The following is a 22,605-nucleotide window of genomic DNA, read 5'->3' as shown; positions in this document are numbered from 1 at the left end:
AATTATCAAAGAACCAAACACAACTTTGCACAATTGACACATGGGGCTTGTTCTATGATTTTTTTTTAACTGGATTTGAGAGCAGATGTCTTCTGTGTTTTGTTTTTAAATGGTTCCTCTGAATGAAACATGTGGAGAGGCCATTTCCTGTATTGGAAATGTTTGGGTGTAGCCACTGTAATGTATTAACCTAATTACTGTATTTTGATTCCACTTATTGAAGACACATTGTTGCTAATATCTTAAGACTGCCCATGGCCTAATCCCACTCTCACTTCCTTCCTAGGGCAAATCCCTCCTTCTTCCCCCATTGCCACTCCAGTTTATCGGCTTTAACAATGGCTCAGCATTACATCTGCACCAACCACCAGTTAACCATTGTTCAGCTGGGTTAGCTTTAATGCCAACGAAGAAAGGGAGGGAGGGAGGGAACGTGCACGCCTGGGGCTGGCCCCTTGTTTCTGAACCATGCATGAGACTTGCAAAGCTATGTCTCCCAATCTCATTGCATTCATGTTTCCCAATTTTACTCAAAATTTCATTGCAGAGCTCTGTCTCCCAATTGGCCTGCGTTTCATTTACTGTATGTTTGCATCACCGTTGCCTTTACAACAGACAGCACTACAGCAGCAGTTACATGACCAAACATGCATATTAGCTTTCAGAACAAAGACATTAATGAACATACGCACACACGCCCTGAGGCGGGGCAGTACTACGCATCTTTACTTTCTTGGGACAAGAATTCACAGAATATATACTCCTCTTCAAGTTATCAAGAAGTTCTGAGCTACAGTGATCAACATTACATGAATAAAACATTCATATCATCATAGAAACCACCCTGTAGCTCTGGTTACATCTTACCTTACTATAGTCTCTTTTAAGGCAGCCACTAATGTGTTCAATGCAGGATCTGATAAACCCCTAAAATATAGAAAACTTAAATTGTTATGGAAGTATGACAGAGGAACCTCATAACTTCAGTGCGATTCTACTTTATTGTATCTCACTCTTTCGTTAGCAAGGCAGCTTATCTTTGACAGTGCCACAACATCAGGTGCTGCTCCCAACCACTTAGTTAAGATTTCACTAGCGTGAGTGATGGCTTTCACCTCTTCAGATGAAGCTAAGAAGGTTATCATGTTAACTACAATGTATCTAAGAAAACATGTTTGGGTTCTGAAGACTCAACAGTGTAAGTATCAAAGGCAAGTAGCCATTACCCTCGGGGGTCCTCAAGGCATTTCTGTAGAGTTCCATCTAGTTCCAGTTTCTTTGTGCAGAGTTTCAGCTCTTCTGAAAGCAAGCTCACTGAGGGCAGAGATAAAGAGAAACCATAATGAATAGTTTGAAATTCTATGTGATATGCCATCTTATATTGGTTAAAATAGCTGTTTTTTCATCTGTGTTCCATAAAGCTTATTGAAGGAGAAGATCAAGAGAGGACAAGCTTTTCTGAAAGTCAGCTTGCCCTCCATTACTGACCTTTTCACCCAAAGCAAAACCACAGGTATTTGTCAGGTTCAATCCCTAGCATCTCCAGTTAAGGGTATAATTGGGAAAGAGCTTTTCCCAGACGACCTCTGGATGCAGCCTTGGAGAACCACTGCCATTAGAGTAGACAGTACCAGGCAAATGGATCAATAGTCTGCTAGCATAAGACTACTCTCGCCTAGACTACTGTAACTACGTGGGGTTACCCTTGAAAACGGTCCAGAAGCTGCAACTGGTACAGAATGCGGCAGCTCGTCTGATTAAAGGCAGCCGCCGGCAAGATCACATCACTCCAGTGCTGAAGGAGTTGCACTGGCTACCGGTTGTTTACCGGGTCCAATTCAAGGTGTTGGTTTTGACCTTTAAAACCCTATACGGTTTTAGCCCAGTCTATCTGAAGGAGCGCCTCCAGCATCGTCAGGGATGCCGCTCAACAAGATCAGCCTCAGAAGACCTTCTCTCGATCCCACCGGTTAAAACAGCTAGACTGGTGAGGACTAGAGAGAGGGCTTTTTCAATAGTAGCCCCCACCCTGTGGAACTCTCACCCAAATGATCTCCGCCATGCCCCTTCTATGATAAGCTTCCGCCGGGCCTTGAAGACCTGGCTCTTCAGGCAGGCTTTTGGGGTGGGTTAGGTTTCTTACTGTTATGGTTTTAAATTTTAATGTTTTAATGTATTGTTTTATCTTGTACGTTGCCCAGAGTGGCTGGACAACCAGCCAGATGGGCGACTAATAAATTAAATAAATAAATAAATAAATAAATAAATAAATAAATAATAATAATAATAAGGTAACTCATATGTCTGGCCAGTGCACTGGGTGAAGCAGATATGCACTGTAGAATACGTCTCAGAATACTCTGCAATGAACAGAGGTCCTATGGCAGATAGCAGCATAAAAAGCTGCCTTATACTGAGTCAGACCACTGATCATTCCAACTCAGTATTGTTACCACTGATGGCAGCAGCATTCTAGGGTTTCTGGCAGTCTTTCCAAGCCCTGCCAGGAACTGAACCTGACACCTTCCACAGGCAAAGAAGGGATTCTCCCTCTGAGCCAAGGCCCTTCCCCTCAGAATGTTCTCCATAGACAAGTCAAAATGTCTATGGAGAGTCTCAGTGTTCACTGAGGGTGGAAGGTATAACCGTCAAAAGTTTAACATGCGAGAATTGCACAGAATTTCCTGTGTATCTATGGTAGATCCTTAACAGGTGTCTTAGCTTTCTTTTTTTTTTTTTCAATAATTTTTATTCAGATTTTCATAAAACATACAAGACGAAATCATAAAACATTCAAAGACAAAAAACAAAATCAAAAATAGTTAAACAAAAAAAAAAAAGAAAAAAAAAACAAAAATAAAAAATAAAGAGTAAAATATTGACTTCCCATTTGTCAAAGATCAAATCAGTTATAAGTCTATAATATATAACAATCCTGTCTCTTAAGTCATATTATAAAATCACTTTCCTCCAGTAGTTATCTTACTTAATCATCAAATCTCATAAACATTACTTTATTCTTTCCACAAAAAGTCAAAGAGAGGTTTCAATTCTTTAAGAAATATATCTATCAATTTTTTTTTTCCAGATAAGCATATCGATTAATCCATCTCATTACTAATTATGATAATCTTATTGTCATAACCATAGTCAAAATAAACATTTCAATTAATCCATCACATCAGAATCTGTTAGATTCAGTAATTTCAGTAGCCATTGTTCTATTATCCCTATTAGTTCCATTTTCCATCTTCCATCTTCAGTAGTCTTGTTAAGTCCAGTAATTTCAGTATCCAATCTTCCATTATCAGTATTCCATAATAATCTTGCTGTCAAAGCCATAGTCATATAGTAAGAGTCTGATGGGAATTACCTCTATCCCAAATATTTTCTTGCCATCCATTCTGAATAGGTTGCTGAAATACTGCTGTAAAATCATATCTCTGTTCTTTTTTTCAAAATACACTGGGTCATCTCTTGAAAGTTTTTCCATTGTCACATGGCTGCAGTTAATTCCATAGATTTTCTCTATATTGGGCTCCATCACATCATTCCAATCCAGAAGATTATCCATGCCATTGATAACTTTATCTCTAGAATCTTCATTAATTTCTTCAGAGATAACATTGAGTTCCAAACAATAGATTTTATTTCTAAAGTCCATAGACTCCAAATCTTGTTCCTGTTCCACGTTTGTTCCAATCTCCGGGATCTCCTCTCTCACAGGGACCCCTGTTCCAGTCTCCAGGGTCTCCTCTCTCACAGGGACCCCTGTTCCAGTCTCCAGGGTCTCCTCTCTCACAAGGACCCCTAAGTCTTTAATCTCCTGTGTCTCCAAACAATAGATTTTGTTTCTAAAGTCCATAGACTCCAAATCTTTTTCCTGTTCCACGTTTGTTCCAATCTCCGGGGTCTCCTCTCTCACAGGGACCCCTTCCAGGGTCACCTCTCTCACAGGGACCCCTATATCTTTAATCTCCTGCTTCATTTTACTCAATTCAATTTTCAGCTCCTTACAACCCTGTCGCAGGTTTTGTTTCGTTATCTCAATCTCATCCATTATTTTCTGAAACATAGTTATTTCCAGATTCTCAGCCACTTTCTTAATTGCCATTTTAAAAGAAAAATATAGGAAAACCACTTCTTATTTCAGCAACAATTGGGTTAATACTCCAAACTTGGTGACATCACAGTATAAACAGAGCAGACAGCCTTATCTCTCCATGCTTAAGTAAACAAAATGCAGTTCCCAGGATCGAAACAATTAATGGCGGTCGTCAGGAAACAGATTCGTCAAAATAAAATAGACCAAAAAGAGAGTAGTCTCAGACAATATAATATTCTTCAAAATAAAAATCTGGAATAGAAATCCCTCTTCTGTGTATATCTTTAGAATGCAAATCCAGGACAGCTTTTTGCAACAAAAACAGAGATAAGCTATTAATTAGTGAGTAGCAGAGAGAAGTTATGGCTCCCCAGTGAGATGTCAAAAACCGATCAATCTGGCAAATCTCTTTTAAACAGCAACAATTTAAGTCAAGTAAAAGAAAAATATAGAAAGAAGGGTGCTTGCCTGTTAGTGCGTTCTCTCTTAGAAGATAAGATGAACGTTCGCTTTATCAGATAGAGCTTGTTGTTGAAAATCCGTCCCACCTTCGTCGGCTGGACCTCGTCCCATAAATTAATGAGATCTGGTCGTCCCAACAAAAATAGGCTTTGAGGTTAATCTCTTCGTTTCTCCCTACCCGGGAGAAGTTTAATCAGTCAAAAAAAAAAAAAATCTGACTGATATATCTGAATAAGCTTCTTTTGAGGCAGGAGCCCGTCTCAAAAGCAGGCACAGGCTAAGTCACCCTTCCCGGAAGTCCACAGGTGTCTTAGCTTTCTTAATTACTTCACCAGAATTGAAACTCAATCATTTAAAACAATGGGGTTATAGTGAAAGCAAAGATGAACAGTAACTGTAATGTAATCTACTGATCTGTCTCTTAAGAAAAGCTACCCCAGTTCTGAGGCAGTCATGAAGTATTTTTAGGCAGCTGAGTCCCAATTCCTCAGGACACTTTGTTTCACTTCAGACAGGCCCAAACCTGACTCTCCTTCATTGAAGTGAACTGAAGTTAAGACCCACCTTTCTGTTCAAACACTTCAGGATTAAAACCTTCAGCCTGCCTTAAGGAGCACTCAAGTTTCCGGGCAGAGTACTAGGAGAGAGAGAAAAGAAAAAGACTTAGGTTTAGGGAGCATTTGGTTTCTATACTATTCATAGCATCCAGATAGCAAACAGCTTCTAACCAGAACTACTAGAAGGGAACAGGAAGATATCTGAAAAAAGGAGCCACAAACAAACAAAAACAATTACAGGCTTTTCCGCACTGTGGCCTAGGCCTTATCTGTCCTCCCAAGTGCCCCTTTATTCTCTAAGCCCGCCTTTCCCAACCAGTGTGCCTCCAGATGTCGTTGGACCACAATTCCCATCTTTCCTGACCATTGGCAGTGCTGGCTGAGGATGATGGGAGTTGTGGTCCAACAACATCTGGAGGCACACTGGTTGGGAAAGGCTGCTTTAGGCCAAGAATGGACAACCTATAGCCCTCCAAATGATGTTAGATTCCAAACTCCCATCAGCCCCAGCCAGCATGACCAATGGTCAGGGATGATGGGAAGTGTAGTCCAGAAACATCAGGAGGGCCACAAGTTCCCCACCTGGGCTCTAGACCAGCCTTTCCCAATATTTGGGTCCCCAGATGTTGCTGGACTACAGTTCCCATCATCCCTGACCATTGGCCATGTTGGCTGGGGATGCTAGGAGTTGTAGTCCAATGTGACGAGATCAGATTTATATATTTAAAACTGTTTTGAACTTGTGTTCCAATGAGAAAGTGTTAACAGAATGTTAGTAGGTGCAGATGAGGTATGACTGACAGGTGGGAAGGGGTGTGTGAGTGAGAATTCAGAAGGAAGCTTTAAAGAGAAAATCCATTGGGGTTTGACAGTTAGAATTAGAGATCAAGAAGGTAACATCTAGCTAGAAGGGCTGGGGTTTGGGGGGAGGATTTCACTGTGATTAGTGGGGTAGGCTAGGTAGGTAGGATAAGGGCAGAAACAACTTATTCATTTACTATCACATTTAACATCTTGTATAAAATAAAGGTTATTTGTTTGATTTAAAATCCCACATGTCAGTTTGATCAAGAGTGCTACCATACTAAGGTTCTATTCTGAACCTATACCTATACCAATTTTACTGACAGATTACACCAGTGATCACCTTTAGGGAAAAATGTGGTGGGACTGAAGCTTGTGGTTCAGAGAGCATATCTGACTTAAGCTGTGGTGGACTTCCTGGGGATTTCCTGATTCTGGCATTTGGGAATCAGGCCGTGGTAATCCCAGAGACACACAGGAACTTCACATCCAACAACATCCAGGGACCCAAAGGCTGGGAAAGGCTGCTCAAGTTCATGGTCCAGGGGCTAGAAGTACATTTGCTGCAGAAGTTAGCCACCTCTTAGGTTGTCAGGTTCTGTAACAAAGCTGGCACCATCTAGCAGCAAGATCTTTGCAAATGCAGAACAAATGTAGTCAGGCATAGCTGAAAAAGACTGCGGCTATCTGGTTGGTGTTGACCCGTGATAGGGCCTTTTCAGTGATAGTTCCCCATGTGTGGAATGCCCTCCCCAGTGAGGTGTGTGTCTCCCTCATTATTGACTTTGAGGAATTTAAAAAAACATTCCTGTTTGCCCAGGCATTTGATGGCTAAAGGAGACTGTTCCTAGCAACCCAGAATCACTGGGTGAAAGAATATCTGTAACTGTTTTTAGAGTGTTTTCATCTGTAATTGTTTTTAGATTGCTTGTTCTGTTTTGTTGTTAAAATGTTTTGTTGATGTGTTTCCTGCCCTGGACTCCTTCAGGAGGAAGGACGGGATATAAATTCAATAAATAAATAATTCAATATCCAAAGAGATATAACATTAAGTCTGTATTTTCTCTAACATTTTCAAATATTTTTTAATTTTTAAAAGATGTTAGGCACATTTCCTACCACATCTGGATTAAGATTTGGTTAGGCTGTCAGGGGCCACAAAAAACTGGTTTCGGGCCTTCAAGCTAGTTAGTCACCCAAGACAATGCTAGGTAATACCAATGGTTTCACAGCTTCATTCTCCAAAACTGACATATGTGCCCCTAACTACACCACAGCGCCTGTGCCAAAACTGTATACAGGCATACCCTGCTTAACGTTGCCTCGCTATAACGTTCATGTTCCATACTCCACCATACCCCACTTTAACGTACACGCTTCGCAATAATGGACACTGGCATGCCACGTGCGTTGCAAAGCATCGTCTTCTGAGCGATCTGAGCAGAGCGTGGAGCAGAGCGATCTGAGCAGCTGCTCCCTTGGAGACACAGTTCATTTAAAGATACAGTACTGCATTTTATTTTACATTTAAGTACTGTACTTTACTTTACAGTACTGTACAGACAGATCGGAGCTCTGTCTGCCCCGGCCTAGGTCGGTGGTGGCAGTGTGTGTGTGTGTGGGGTGGCAGTGTGTGTGTGTGTGGGGGGGCACCTTGTGCTCTTTAGATTCCCCTGATTTCATTTTAGATCCCCGATTTCACTTTACTGTCCCATTTTATACCTCTCCCTCTCCATTGTCCCATCTGCTTTGTTGTGATAAAAAAATAAAAAATAAAAAAATCTTTAGATCACCCTGATTTCATTTTATACCTCTCCATTGTCCCATCTTCCTTTCCTGCTTTTTCTCTCTGTCTCTGCCCATCATTAGTTCTGGCTTTTGTCACTGCTGGCTTGTGACTCCCATTAGTATGTGTGTGTGTGGGGTGTGTGTATTGGTCTTGTTTTCCCTTGCCTTCAGTACTGTACACTACTGTACAGTATTATAGTACAGTACATAATGGCAGATACAAAGAAAAGTCGTAAATCTATCACCTTAGATATGAAGCTTAAAATGATTAAACTGTCTGATGAAGGTGTTTCTCAAGCTGAGATAGGCCGAAGGCTAGGCTTCACTCCAACGACAGTTAACATGGTCATGAAGAGCAAAGAAAAAATTCTTGCGGAAGTTAAGCGTGCTACGCCACTGGACACAACAAAAATTAGAAAAAGGGATAGCCTTGTTGCAGACATGGAGAGACTCTTAATACTTTGGATAGAAAATCAGACTGCACGCCAGGTTCCTGTAAGCCAGGCAATGATTCAAAGTAAGGCCTTAAGCCTATTCAATGACCTGAAGGCTAAGAAAGGTGAGGCAGCGAAGGATGCCAAATTTGTTGCAAGCCATGGATGGTTTGACAGGTTCAAGAAGAGGTCTAACCTACATAACATCAGAGTACAAGGAGAGGCAGCTGCTGCAGATGCTGAGGCTGCAGAAAGCTATCCATGCGACCTTGCCAAAATTATTGAAGAGGGAGGCTACTCCAAAGAACAAATTTTTAATGTGGATGAGACTGGACCATTGGTCTCACCTGAAGGGTGATTTTCCTATGAGTCCGGACATCACAGCGGGGTATTAGCTCCACCTATCGTGCGAAGGCAAGAATGTCTTTGAAGTCAAGACTAGGGGCGTCAGGCCCCTCCCACTCTCCAGTTCATTCGCAGCGAGTCTAAGGAGAAATATCTAAAAATACAAGAACAAGGCCAACAGGCCTGGCAGCAGGAAAATAACACAATAGTACCATGCATAGTAACATGACTCCAACATAGCGGTATAACAGAACTAGAAGTCTTGACTTCACTTTTAAATTTAAATATAATAGCGTAACAGTAATATATAACACATTAGAAAATATATAGTCATCCTCCAACTGGGAGGGTCGTGATGTCCGGACTCATAGGAAAATCACCCTTCAGGTGAGACCGATGGTCCATTTTCCCTATGAGTCCGGCCATCACAGCAGGATGTACCAAAGCAGCCCATACAGGGTGGGACCGGATGCTAATCCTCATTAAGAACCTGTTGCAACACTCATCTCCCAAAAGATGCGTCAGCAGAGGCATAGCGATCAATTTTATAATGCCTTATAAACGAGTGTGGGGTAGACCAGACTGCAGCCCTACAAATATCGGCAACAGGAGCATTAGTGGCAAAAGCAGCCGAAGTGGCAGCTGACCTGGTAGAATGAGCCGTTATACTAGCTGGAACTAACAGCTTCAGAGACTCATATGCTAAAGTAATACATGCCCTCAACCAACGGGATAAGGTAGGATTGGATACTTTATGCCCCATAAACCTTGGATGAAAGGATACAAACAGAGACTCCGTTCATCGAATCTCTTGGGTCCTAGACAGGTAGGTCTTGAGAGCCCTCCAGACATCTAACGAATGCCAAGACTTCTCGAGAGGATGGGTAGGATTCGGGCAAAAGGAAGGCAAAACAATGTCCTGGTTGCAATGAAAAACTGAATCGACCTTGGGACGAAAGGAAGGATCAGTCTTCAGCACAACAGAGTCCTTATGGAAGACGCAGAGGTGTCGAGCAGAAGACAATGCGCCCAACTCCGAAACGCGTCCGGCAGATGTGATTGCGATCAGAAACAAGACCTTGAAGGACAGCATACGTAGGGGCACAGTCCTGATGGGTTCAAACGGAGGGCATTGCAAAGCCTGCAGAACTTTCGGCAAACTCCATGAGGGAAACCGATGGACAACAGCCGGAGAGCGAAGGGCGACTCCCTCAAAAAACGTTTGATGAACGGATGTGAGGAAATAGGAGCTCCAGGAGAGGACACTGAGAGAATGGACGACAGAGTGGATGCATGTCGACGTAGAGTGTTGGGTCGAAGTCCCATCATAAAGCCGCTATGGAGAAATTGCAGCGCCTGATGCACAGTGGCCTGGGATGGATCATGGTGGTGGGACTGACACCACTTGGAGAAAGCCACCCACGTATGTTGATAAATACGAGTAGTGGATGGTCTTCTCGAGGCCAAAATAATATCAATCACAGCGTCAGACAGTCCAGCTGACCTCAAATGTCCCCGTTCAAACGCCACGCTGTTAGATTGAGGCAAGTAGGGTCCTGGTGCAGTACTGGACCCTGGGATAGGAGGTCTGGCCTGATTGGAAGTGTCCAAGGATCCATCATCGACATTGCCAGAAGATCTGAGAACCACGGTCGGCGTGGCCAAAATGGTGCTATCAGAACCAGCTGTGCCCTCTCGGCTCACGCCTTCCTCAAGGTTTTGGCTAACAATGGTATGGGAGGAAAGGCGTACAAGAGACCGTCTGGCTACGGTATTGCCAGAGCATCCATTGCTTCCACTGTTGAATCCAGGTATCGGGCAAGGTACCTGGGAAGCTGGCAATTGCGACTGGAGGCAAACAGGTCGATTGAGCATTCGCCGAACCGACTCTGAAGACGATGGAAAATGGCTGAGTGAAGTTTCCATTCCCCCGGAAACACCTGTTGTCTGCTGAGCCAGTCTGCTGTCACATTCCAAATCCGTCTGAGATGTTCTGCTTTCAGGGATTGTAGATGTTGTTCTGCACAGACGAAGGTGAGGGAGGCTAAGTCCTGCAGAGGACGAGACCTGGTGCCCCCGTCTGTTCAAATGTGATTTTACACGCGTGTTGTCCGTTCGAATGAGGACATGGTCCAAAGGGAACAGAGACTGAAAATGAATTAGAACTAAATGTACAGCTTTTAGCTCCAGCCAGTTGATGCTTTGAGTCTGCTCCGTGGTGGACCAAACCCCCTGAACGTACTGGGAGTTGCAGTGGGCTCCCCAGTCTATGAGGCTGGCATCTGTGGTTACAACAGATCTGTGTGGTTCTCTGAACGGCGTGCCCTTGGAGAGGTGTTGGGACCTCGTCCACCAGCGGAATGATAGGCGCAGTGCGGGGATCAAGCGAAATTTGCAATGGTTGGAGCTGGCAATGTCCTGTTGAAAGGGCAGTAAAGTCCATTGCAGATGCCAAGTGTGGGCTCGAGCCCATGGCACAATATGGATTGTAGAAATGAACATTCCGAGCGCCCTGGCTAGAAGCATGACGTCTGCTGATGTTCGTTACATCAGGGACCTTGCGATGCTTGTGATGGCAGTGATGCGATCTGGAGCCAGGAATACCATTGCCTGCAGGGTATCCAACATTGCCCCTAGATGTAGTAGGCGTTGGGTTGGTTAGAGATGGCTTTTGTCGACGTTGACAAGCCAGCCGTAGGTCTCTGCCCTGGAAGCGTCGGTTCCAGGAGCCCCTGAATGAATTGGGGTCATAGAATCTGACATTGTGGCCTCGTCCTCCTGGCCGCGTTCCTCGAAAGGGCTGGTTAGTACGGAAGGAAGGAAAGCGCCTGGAAGGCCTGTGGTCGATGTTCTGGACAGTGGCCAGAACCTGTTTGTGGGCGTCTTTGGGATCAACCAGCACTGCCTTTAGAGCTTCCTCGCCGAAGAGTAACGATCCGGAGTAAGGAGACCTGGCCAGATTCATTCTGGCCGCTGAATCAGCCTGCCAGTGGTGAAGCCAGAGGGTCCGTCGAGCAACTATCTGAGCCGTCATGGCTCGTGCCCCCAAATGAGTGGCATCCAAGGTGGCATCGGGCACAAAAGCTGCTGTCTTACACAACTTTACCAGTGACCTTCTGAGGGCGACAGGATCAGGGTTAGTGTCCTGTAGAAGACCATCCAGCCACATCATAGCTGCTCTGGAGAAAATGGAGGCTGAAGCGGAGGCACGCGTGGATAGGGCAGTGGCCTCATGGTTTTTGCGGAGGGTGAAGTCTATTCGACGCTCAGTAGTGTCCTTTAGTTGGGATTCCCCTTCCCTGGGCAAAAGGGATCGTGAAACGAGGCGAGCGATTGGTTCGTCTATGCCAGGGACGTGTAACTTGGTGGCAAAGTCCGGAGCTAGGGCGTAAAGCCTGTCAGCCAGGTTCTTGAAGTGGCAAGATTGAAATGGTTGAGCCCATTCTTCAGAGACCAATTTGGCAATTGGGTCCGGCACCGGGATGTAGTGTTCAATAAGTGCAGGAGATTTGAGAACCTTGGCCCCTTTGATGGCTGGTGCGGAAGAAGTTGAAGGCGCAGTCTGTAGACCAAGGGTATTAACTACCCTGCGTGCCAGGGGCTGATAGTCTGAGGCATTAAACAAGCGATACGATGTATCCTCCTCATGATCTGAATCATCGCTCCAGTCATCTCCTTCAACGTGGTCAGTGAAGGTTGACTCCTCCGCATACGAGGCTTCGTCAATACATCTGCCTCTGGCTATATCGAAGGGATTTGGTGAGCAGGAAGGATGAGCTTCATGACACGCACGTTGGTCCATGTTGAGTTGAGGTATGGCCGGAACTTGTGGTAGTGACTGCATTTGGGTGATAAATGCCAGCATGGCTTGAAGTTGGGAGAGGAAATCAGGGGACAGCTGCAGCCCGGTTGTGGCAGATGTTTGTGCCTGAGCCGGTATTGGAGCAGATGTTTGGGGCGGTAAAACGGAGGGAGGCTGGTTAGGTGAAAGCTGAGTGGAAAAGCCAGCAAAAACCTCCTCGTCAGAGGAAGCAGCAGGGGAATGAAGTATATCGTTTATGTGTGCCTGAGTTGCTGTGGTAGTGGTGGTGGTTGGCACAGAGGCATAGCGTGGCCGCTTTGGTTTGTTATGGCTGGAAATATGTTTTGTCTTAGCCATTACTTTAACATGCTTAGACTTAGTCACCTTAGAGTGTTGTGGCTGGGCTGTTTGTGACATGCCTGGCTGATCTGGCATCATATTGGCTGATTGCGACATGCCTGGCTGTTCTGCCATCTTATATTAACTTGGGTGCAGTACACTGCCACGGAGGGGGCAGGATGTAAAGACCCGAACTGGCACAGCGTACGACCACGGAGGGGGTAGAATACACTGGCAGATGACTAAGTGCACTGCCACAGAGGGGGCAGAATGCACTGTGGTATCAGCGTTAGTATAATATAGGCTGTATTTTAGGTTTGGTACACGGCCACAGAGGGGGCAGGATGTACAAAATATAGTTCAGATTAGTGCTGTAGGCTGGATTTCAGGCGTGGTACACGGCCACAGAGGGAGCAGGATGTACTGAATATAATTCGGATTTAGTACAAGTCAGCACTGATATTAAAGCTCCAGCCTTGATGATACTGAATATAATTCAAATTTATTACCAGTCAGCCACTGATATTAAAGCTCCAGTCTTGATAATACTGAATATAATTCAGATTTAGTACAAGTCAGCCACTGAAATTAAAGCTCCAGCCTTGATAATACTGAATATAATTCAGATTTAGTACAAGTCAGTCACTGATATTAAAGCTCCAGCCGTGATAATACTGAATATAATTCAGATTTAGTACAAGTCAGCCACTGAAATTAAAGCTCCAGCCGTGATAATACTGAATATAATTCAGATTTAGTACAAGTCAGCCACTGATATTAAAGCTCCAGCCGTGATAATACTGAATATAATTCAGATTTAGTACAAGTCAGTCACTGATATTAAAGCTCCAGCCGTGATAATACTGAATATGATTCAGATTTAGTGCAAGTCAGCCACTGATATTAAAGCTCCAGCCTTGATAACACTGAATATAATTCAGATTTAGTACTGGTCAGCCACTGATATTAAAGCTCTAGCCTTGATAATACTGAATATAATTCAGTTAGTAGAAGTCAGCCACTGATATTAAAGCTCCAGCCTTGATGATATTGAATATAATTCAAATTTAGTACAAGTCAGCCACTGATCTTAAAGCTCCAGCCTTGATAATACTGAAAATAATTCAGATTTAGTACGAGTCAGCCACTGATATTAAAGCTCCAGTCTTGATAATACTGAATATAATTCAGATTAGTACAGGTCAGCCACTGATTTAAAGCTCCAGTCTTGATGGTACTGAATATAATTCAAATTTAGTACAAGTCAGCCACTGTATTAAAACTCCAGCCTTGATGATACAGTCACAGTAATTTTGTGGGTGAGGAAGCCCTGTGTAACTCTGTCTACAACACACAGACAACACACATACAGATAGCTTGCAGGGAAGGTATCCGATGGTTAATAAAGGGGTAACAAAAAAGGCGGGAAATTTGAATTCAACAAAAATGGCGCACGGAAAAAAGGAGAGCGGGAAAAAATGATCTAAAAATGGCGGAGAAAGACAGAGCAATGGCGGCCGTCTGGTAACGAACTGGGGGAAGGGTAGCTCAGCACAGCCTCGCAGGGAGAGCCGCGGGGCCGATAGCCGCACTAGCGGCTCCAAGAAACCCCCAAGAAGAAAGAGCAGATAGAAGCCTGTGCGGGATAAGGCAGCAGTAGGCAAGCCGCTGCCGCCGCCGGGAGCAGGGCTCTCCGCGGCGAAATTAAAGTGCCGAGAGAAGCCTGTGAGGGATGAGGCAGCAGGAGGCAAGCCGCTGCCGCCGCCGGGAGCAGGGCTCTCCGCGGCGAAATTAAAGTTGCGGAGAGAGAGCCGGATCACCAGGCTCTAGGGAGGCAGAACCCCGGCAGGTAAAAATAGGTTGGAAAAAAGGCAGGGAGCCGCAGCCGCAGGCTCCCGCCTGGGAGAGAGCCGCAGCCGCAGGCTCCCGCCTGGGAGAGAACCGCAGCCGCGGTCTCTCCAAGGGCTCCACAGAGCGCGGCTTGAGACAGGGAAAAACCGCTACGGGAGAGAAAGAGCTGCGATCTCCCGAAGCTCAAAACGGCCAGAAACCACAGAACACCGCAGCCGCGGTCTCTGTGGGGGTCCTCAGACAAGCAGGAGAATAAACGAAAAATAAAAGGTTAAAGACCAATCAGGGAGAACCTCAGCCGCGGTCTCTGAGGAAAGAACCTCAAACAAGCAACAGAGATAAATGACATTTAAACACAAAGTAAACAAATACGAAAACAACTTAGCTAAATTCTACGCTATAGGATCTCAATGATAGGATTTCAATCTTGTTCGCAGGAAGGCAAGAATGAACAGGAGAGTGGGAGGGGCCTGATGCCCCTAGTCTTGACTTCAAAGACATTCTTGCCTTCGCACGATAGGTGGAGCTAATACCCCGCTGTGATGGCCGGACTCATAGGGAAAATGGGCTGTTCTGGAAAAAGATGCCTGCAAGAACTTTCATCGCCAGAGAGGAGAAAACAATGCCAGGCTACAAGCTAGCTAAAGAAAGAACAACCCTTCTGTTAGGTGGCAATGCCTCTGGTGCCTTGAAACTAAAGCCTATGCTAATTTATCGTTGGGAAAACCCTAGAGCTTTAAAGAACTACGTTAAAACTAGACTTCCAGTGCATTGGAGGTCTAATAGAAAAGGATGGGTGACTGCAGCCGTTTCTGAAGATTGGTTTGACACCTGCTTTGTACCAGAGGTGAAAGCTTATTGCAGGGACAACAATATCCCTTTTAAAATTTTGCTCCTTGTAGACAATGCTCCTGGCCACCCTCGAATGTTAGATGAACTGAACCCTAACATTCGAGTAGAATTCCTACCACCGAATACCACCTCACTCATGCAGCCCATGGATCAATGTGTCATAGCCACCTTCAAGTTGAACTACTTGAAAATAACCTTCAGCAAGTGTATTGCAGCAATAGAAAATGAAGAGGGGACAGGGCAAGAAGTCCTAAAGAAATTCTGGAAAAGCTACAACATCTTGGATTGCATCAAAACTATAAGAGATGCTTGGAATGACATCAAGGAAACAACAATGAAAGGGGCCTGGAAAAAATATGCCCACAGTTATTTGATGATGTCGAAGCCTTTGCAGATCCTGTAGCTGATGTTACTGAAAATATTGTAGAGATGGCAAGGCAGTTAGAGCTGGAAGTGGAGGCAGAAGATGTTGCTGAACTTATGGCATCCCATACTGAACCCCTCAGCAATGAAGATCTTCTTGAACTTGAAGAGGAGAGAGAGGAAGAAAATGTGCAGGATGAGGATGAGACCATGGAACAGCCTGAAGGCCTAACTTCAAAAGTTCTCTTGGAAGCTTTCCGTTATCTTGATAGCACCATGGCTCTTTTTGAAAAGCATGATAGGGACTTTGAAAGAAGTTCCAAAGTCAATGCAAACATTTTGGGGGCTTATGCCTGTTACAAAGAAATCTACAGGGAAAAGAAAAGAGCTACAGTTCAAACCTCCATAGACACCTACTTTCTCAAAAGGCCAGCAGCAGCACCCAGTCAATCTCCCAGACCATCAACATCCACTGATCCATCTCTAGCATCGACATCAGCTCCAAGCCCTACTCCTATTTCAGGTAGTCCATCCAAGTCGCCAGCAAGAAAGCGTCTAGCCCTTGATGACTCGACTTATGAAGTAGAAGATATGCCCTCTCCTTCATCCTTTCTGCAATACATGTAAATTTTTGTTCATCCATTTCGCATCTGCCAGCTGACATTAAAGGTAAGCTTACTTTATTTTATGTTATGTTTATTTTAGTTATAAATGTGTTATTTACATCAGTTATGCCCATATATGACGATTGCAGTGCAGTACATGCATCGATAAGTGGGGGGAAAACTTGTGCTTCACTTTAAGTACATTTTCACTTAAAGTACATGCTCCGGTCCCATTGCGTATGTTAAAGCGGGGTATGCCTGTACAGTAGACTTGTCACCAACAGTCAAGAAGCACACTCCAAGCCATTCCCACAGAGCAGGGGTCCAACACACTTCCAGCTGGGATGCAACAGCCTACATGTTAGCATGTCTCTGCAGCTCTGCCCCTGCCTATGCCTATGCCTGTAGTGGATTTGCACCAAGCCTCAGACAAAATCAGCTAGCTAAGCCACCACACTGAGTAAATTACCTGATCATTTTTTAAAAACTTGAGGCAACAGACAAAGAGTTTGCAGCAGCAGAGAATCCTCGCTCTAAAAAGTCCAAATTGCCCTGACTACCTAACCCAGGTTTCAATAAAAAGAAAGTTTCAAGTCTGTTGCTCACAAATTGTCAAGTGAAGTTGGAGACTGAGCCAATGCTCCTCAGAAGTCCTGGCAGGATGGAGCTGGCAGGTCAAGTGATTTGTCAGAGAACTGGAAGAGGGCAAATGGCTCCTCCAACTGCCTGGGGCATAGATTCTAATTTGCATAACCTGCACCTGTTCAAGTAAAGGAGAGGAAGAACCCCAGTCCAGAATAACATCCTTCATTGATGGAGAGAAAAAACCATTCAAAAGCACGACAGAAACAAATAAGCAAGCATTATTTGTACAACACCAGCAACATGCATTGCATTTAAACATTAAAAAAAAACCAGGATAAGTCTCTGTCCTGAGACTCTTAAAATATACCCACAAAGGAAGAAGGCTTTAATTCAGGAATGGCTGAAGGTGAAGAGGTGGGGGGAGGGAATGGATAAAAGCAAGTGTTTTTTAGATTACTGCTATTCTTAGTAATCCTTCCATCAAATATTCGGGGCAGCCTACAGCCACTGTAGGCTACAATATTAACCCACCCTCATTTGGGAGAAAGCCCAATGAATTCTGAGTAGACATGGTCAGGACTGCACTATAAAGCCACAATTAAGTAGCTAGTTCTACTCAGAGTAGGCCTATTAAAGTTAGACATTTATTTATTTATTTATTTATTTTATTTGTATCCCGCCCTTCCTCCCAGCAGGAGCCCAGGGTGGCAAACAAAGCGCTAAAAACACTTTAGAACATCATAAAAACAGATCTTAAAATACATTAAAACAAAACAGTGTTAAAAACATTTAAAAAAAACTTAAAAAAAGGGTTACAAACATTAAAAAAACATATTAAGCAATTCTAACACAGACGCAGACTGGGACAGGTCTCTACCTAAAATGCTTGTTGAAAGAGGAAAGTCTTCAAAAGGCGCCACAAAAAATAGCAGAGATGGCGCCTGCCTAATATTCAAAGGGAGGGAATTCCACAGGGTAGGTGCTGCCACCAGTACCGCCCCTAGGCACCGGGAAGCAGGGCACTTGCCCTGGGCCCCACACTTTGGGGGGGGCGCGCTTGGCGATCTGTGCTTGCAGCCGGGGAGGTGGCGTAGCGGTCCTTGGGCGTTGCGGCGCCGCTGACTCCACGACAGGGCAAGGCAGGCTAGTGACGCAGACCCACCCATTGCCTTGCGCAGCCGCCGCTCTTCCCCGTTGCTCTGGCGGTGTTGAGTTCCACCTTAAGAGGCCGGCCCAGGTCTTCTTGTGATGGTTTGTTGTTGCCATTGCCAAGTAGACCTGTGCTCGTTAGTTGCTGCTACTGCCTCCGCTCTAGAGCGCTGAGAAGGCGAAAAGGTTTGCTTTAGGCTGGGTTACCTCCCCGAACTTCACTCGCCCAACGAGGAGCAGGAGTGGCGCGTCCTAGGTAAGGAGCCCTCATCCTTGTGTGCGCGTGTGAGGACAATGCAATTCTTTCCCCTTGTTCAGTCAACAACTGCACCATGGCTTCCCCTCCCTCCCCCCCCCCATTCCACTGCCCTCTGTTCGTATTTACTTTATTTCTCTCCTCCCTCTCAAAGTTTAAAAGATGGGGAGAGGGGTTATTATTTTCCTCCTTTTTAATTTTGGTTCAAAATCTTACCATTTTACCATTGTTTTTTAAAAAACCACTAAGCTATTTTCATTCTAAATCAACACTGAAATGTTAAAGTTGCAGTCCTGTGCACTCTTACATGACAGTCAATTCCATCAAAACAAATTGTCCTCACTTCTGAGTAGACATGCTTAGGATTTGCTTATTAATGTAAGGTTAACAAAGGTTCTCCTTACCTGGAGAATTGACTTTCCCTTTTCTGTATTTTTTTCTTTTCCTGTCACCTTCAATGGAAGCCTTCCTTTTCCTCTCTCACAAATACCTGTCTATCTGCCCTCTCCTTGTGTCAGCTTACCGAATATAATGTACAGAAAATAAATCTGAAAAAGTTTCAGTACCCTTAGATATTAACATAGATAGCAGTTCTTTGCTGCTGTCCTAAACCCACTTAATTTGGAGTAAATCCTGTTTAACTGAATGGTTGTTCCTTCTAAGCAAGCATTATGGGCAAATGGTGGGAAGGTAAGTGACCCAGGCTGCAATCCAATACATGTCTACTCAGAAGTAAGCTCTGTTGTGTTCAATGGGACTTAATCCCAGGTAAGTGTGTACTGGATTGTGGCCCTATTGAGTGAGTGAGCAGGCAGACAAGCTAGTGTCAATGTGCAAGCAGGCATTACAATGCAACCCTAACTACATCTACTCAGAAGTAAGTCCTACAGAATTCAAAGGCGCTTACTCCCAGGTAAATTGAATTAGGATTGCACCCTTACTCCTGAATAAACAAAGGTCTAGTTGAAAAGCTGCAAGAAGCCTATGTGCTCAGTGAGACTACTCTTGTGTAAACCCACACAACCCTAAGGACACATTTACCTACAAGTAAAGCCCCATTGTTGAACTAGGAAACTTACTCCCAAAGAAAAACTACAAAGGATCAGGCTATGGAGTAGCCACAACTCTACCAAGGTACATTGGGGAGTAAGCATCATGACTGAATATTGATGAGATTAGGGTTGCCAGGTTCAGTTAGGAAGATAAAGATGGGAAAATATGCCTAGAAATAGACTGCCATATCTAGCAGATATCGACAAAGGGAAGACAGATGTCGAAAGACCAGTGGACAAATGGATATGGAACAGGTTGACTAGAGGCCTATTACCTGAAGTGAAGGTAATCATATTTGTATTTAATAGGTTGTTAGCCTCATATGTAAATTAAATATTATAATTACATATATTCGTAAATAAAATCTCTCTCTCTCTCTCAATATATATATATAATATAGAGAGAGAAAGAACGGGGGGGGGGGGCAATTATGCTTTTGCCCAGGGCCCCACACATGCTAAGGGCGGGCCTGGCTGCCACACTAAAGGTCCGTTTCCTATATTGTGCAGAACAAACCTCCTGATAAGATGGTATCTGCAGGAGGCCCTCACCTGCAGAGCACAGTGATCGACTGGGTATATAAGGGATAAGACTATGTTTCAGGTATACTGGTCCCAAGCTGTATAGGGCTTTGTACACCAAGACTAGAACCTTGAACTTGGCCCGGTAGCAAATGGGCAGCCAGTGCAATTCTTTCAGCAGTGGGGTGACATGTTGACGATACCCTGCTCCAGTGAGCAGTCTTCCGCCGCATTTTGCACCAACTGCAGCTTCCAGACCAACCTCAAGGGCAGCCCCACATAGAGCACATTACAGTAATCCAGACTGGAGGTTACCAGTGCGTGGACAACAGTGGTCAGGCTATCCCGGTCCAGAAACGGCCGCAGCTGTCTCACCAGCAGAAGCTGGTAAAAGGCACTCCTAGCCACTGAGGTCACCTGGGCCTCTAGCGACAAAGATGGATCCAGGAGCACCCCCAGGCTACAGACCTACTCTTTCAGGAGGAGTATGACCCCATCCAAAGCAGGAAACTGACCAATTATCCGAACTCGGGAACCACCAACCCACAGTGCCTCCGTCTTTTATCAGTTTAATGGCCCTCATCCAACCCACCACCGAGTCCAGGGAGCGGTCCAGAGCTTGCACAGCCTCTCCCGATTCAGATGTTACGGAGAAACAGGGCTGGGTATCATCAGCATACTGCTGACACCTTGCCCCAAATCCCCTGATGACTGCTCCCAAGGTCTTCATATAGATGTTAAACAGCATGGGGGTCAAGATGGCACCCTGTAGCACAGCTGCCAGGGGGCTGAAAGACAGTCACCCAGTGCTATTCTCTGAGAGCAACCCTGGAGATAGGATCGGAACCACTGTAAAGCAGTGCCTCCAATACCCATCTCACCAAGTCAGCCCAGAAGGATACCATGGTCAATGGTATCAAAAGCCGCTGAGAGATCAAGTAAGAATAACAGGGTCGCACTCTCCTTGTCCTTCTCCCAATAAAGGTCATCCATCAGGGCGACCAAGGCCGATTCAGTCGCATAACCAGGCCTGAACCCAGACTGGAACAGGTCAAAATAATCTGTTTCATCCAAGAGTACTTGCAGTTGCTGCGCCACAACCCTCTCAATCACCTTCCCTAAAAAGGGGGTATTTGCAACCGGTCAGTAGTTGTCACAAACCAATGGGTCCAGGGTGGGCTTTTTCAGGAGTGGTCAGATCACCGCCTCTTTCAAGGCAGCTGGAACCACTCCCTCCCATAATGATGCGTTGACCACACCCCAGATCCACTCGGTCAGACCCCCTTGGCAAGCTTTAACAAGCCAAGAAGGGCAAGGGTCGAGAGGACAAGTTGCTGGCCGCATCATCGCAAGCACCTTGTCCACATCATCAGGCTGCATCAACTGAAACCGTTCCCAAGAAGTTGCAGCATATGTTGCACTGGACACGTCATTGGGGACTACAGCAGACGTGGATGAGTCATCAAGACTGCTACGGAGGCGAGCAACTTTACCCTCAAAGTGCCTTGCAAACAATTTACAGTGGGCCTCCGACATGACTTAGGTTCATTCATTTCAATGGGTCTACTGTGAATAGAACTTAAGAATACAACCCATGGTAAATGTCAATGAAATAAATTTATTTTATTCAATTCAATTTATGAGTCCCCTAATAAAATATTATCTGTGACATACAATAAACTAGACAAAATTAAAATACAAGTCAATAAAACTGTAAATAAATAGAACCCAGCAATAAATCAAACCTAACCACAAAATCCAAATTAAAACCCAGCCACCACCTCAACAAAATTCAGCCCAAGTATAAAAGTTGAAGAACAGCCAAACTGCACTTATTGTGCAGTGACCAGAATAAAATAGCATTAATGATATTAAAGGAACTTTGCCTGGAACAAAAAAACCATGAAAATAGGCATCAGATGAGCCTCTCTAGGCAAAGCATTCCAGAAACCGTGTGTGTAACTGCAAAACGCAATTACACATTATTTAGCTTGGTTTTAAATACAGAAACACATTACAGAGTATAACCAATAATGAGTAGAAGGTAGAGGCTAGAATGGAGAGCCTTTTTAAAATGAGCCAGCCTTACCCGGAAGCTGGAGAGGAGAAGCTCCACCACTCTGTCTGCCTCTGGCAAGTCCCGGCTGATTGCTTTACACAGTTCTGAAAATAAAGCACAATGCCACTTGAAGCCCAATGACATTAGCCAGATTTTAATTGTCTTTTTAGCATCTTTTCAGCATTATACTGTACATAAAATAACTACCTGCCAACAGAATATCCGATTGCTAAGCTGTAACTATTTGTCATTCATCACAATTGTTTCAGATTTGGAGACAGATTGTTTCTTCAAGTCAGTGACACTGCTACGATATCCCATGTGGCTCCATATTATTCCCAGCATTTATGACTGACATGGCCTGCAATCCTACATAAACTTGCCTGGGAGCCAGCCCCACTGAACCCAGCAACATTTCCTTCCAAATAGACATGCACAGCATTGTACTATACAAGCAACACATCCTCCACTCCTATCCCCCAAGTGCCCCTCTCCTTGCTCCATGTTAGAGCAATTACATTATCTTCTGAGCCCATGAAAAGGAGGCCATAGAGATATTTACCACAATGACTTTCATCCTACCATTAACCCAAGTTTCAACTACTTCATGCAGGAGGTACACACTTTGGACATCACAGTGCAACTATGTGAGGGACATGTAACCACCATCTTACA

At 44.6% G+C, this 22,605-nt stretch overlaps 1 protein-coding gene across 1 annotated transcript in view; it reads right to left on the bottom strand.

Moving 5' to 3' along the window:
- DSN1 (DSN1 component of MIS12 kinetochore complex) overlaps nt 1-22,605 on the bottom strand; it is a 46,320-nt gene that overhangs the window by 14,710 nt on the left and 9,005 nt on the right. The window contains exons 5-8 of the mRNA XM_061614479.1: nt 21,961-22,034; nt 5,132-5,204; nt 1,227-1,314; nt 868-927 (exon numbers count right to left, since the gene is read on the bottom strand). Coding sequence (XP_061470463.1) covers nt 868-927; nt 1,227-1,314; nt 5,132-5,204; nt 21,961-22,034 — 295 coding nt within the window. The remainder of the gene's footprint in view (nt 1-867; nt 928-1,226; nt 1,315-5,131; nt 5,205-21,960; nt 22,035-22,605) is intronic.

Source organism: Rhineura floridana, chromosome 3 (genome assembly GCF_030035675.1).
Source record: "Rhineura floridana isolate rRhiFlo1 chromosome 3, rRhiFlo1.hap2, whole genome shotgun sequence".
Lineage (NCBI taxonomy): Eukaryota > Metazoa > Chordata > Lepidosauria > Squamata > Rhineuridae > Rhineura > Rhineura floridana.
This window is presented reverse-complemented; position numbering and strand designations above follow the sequence as displayed.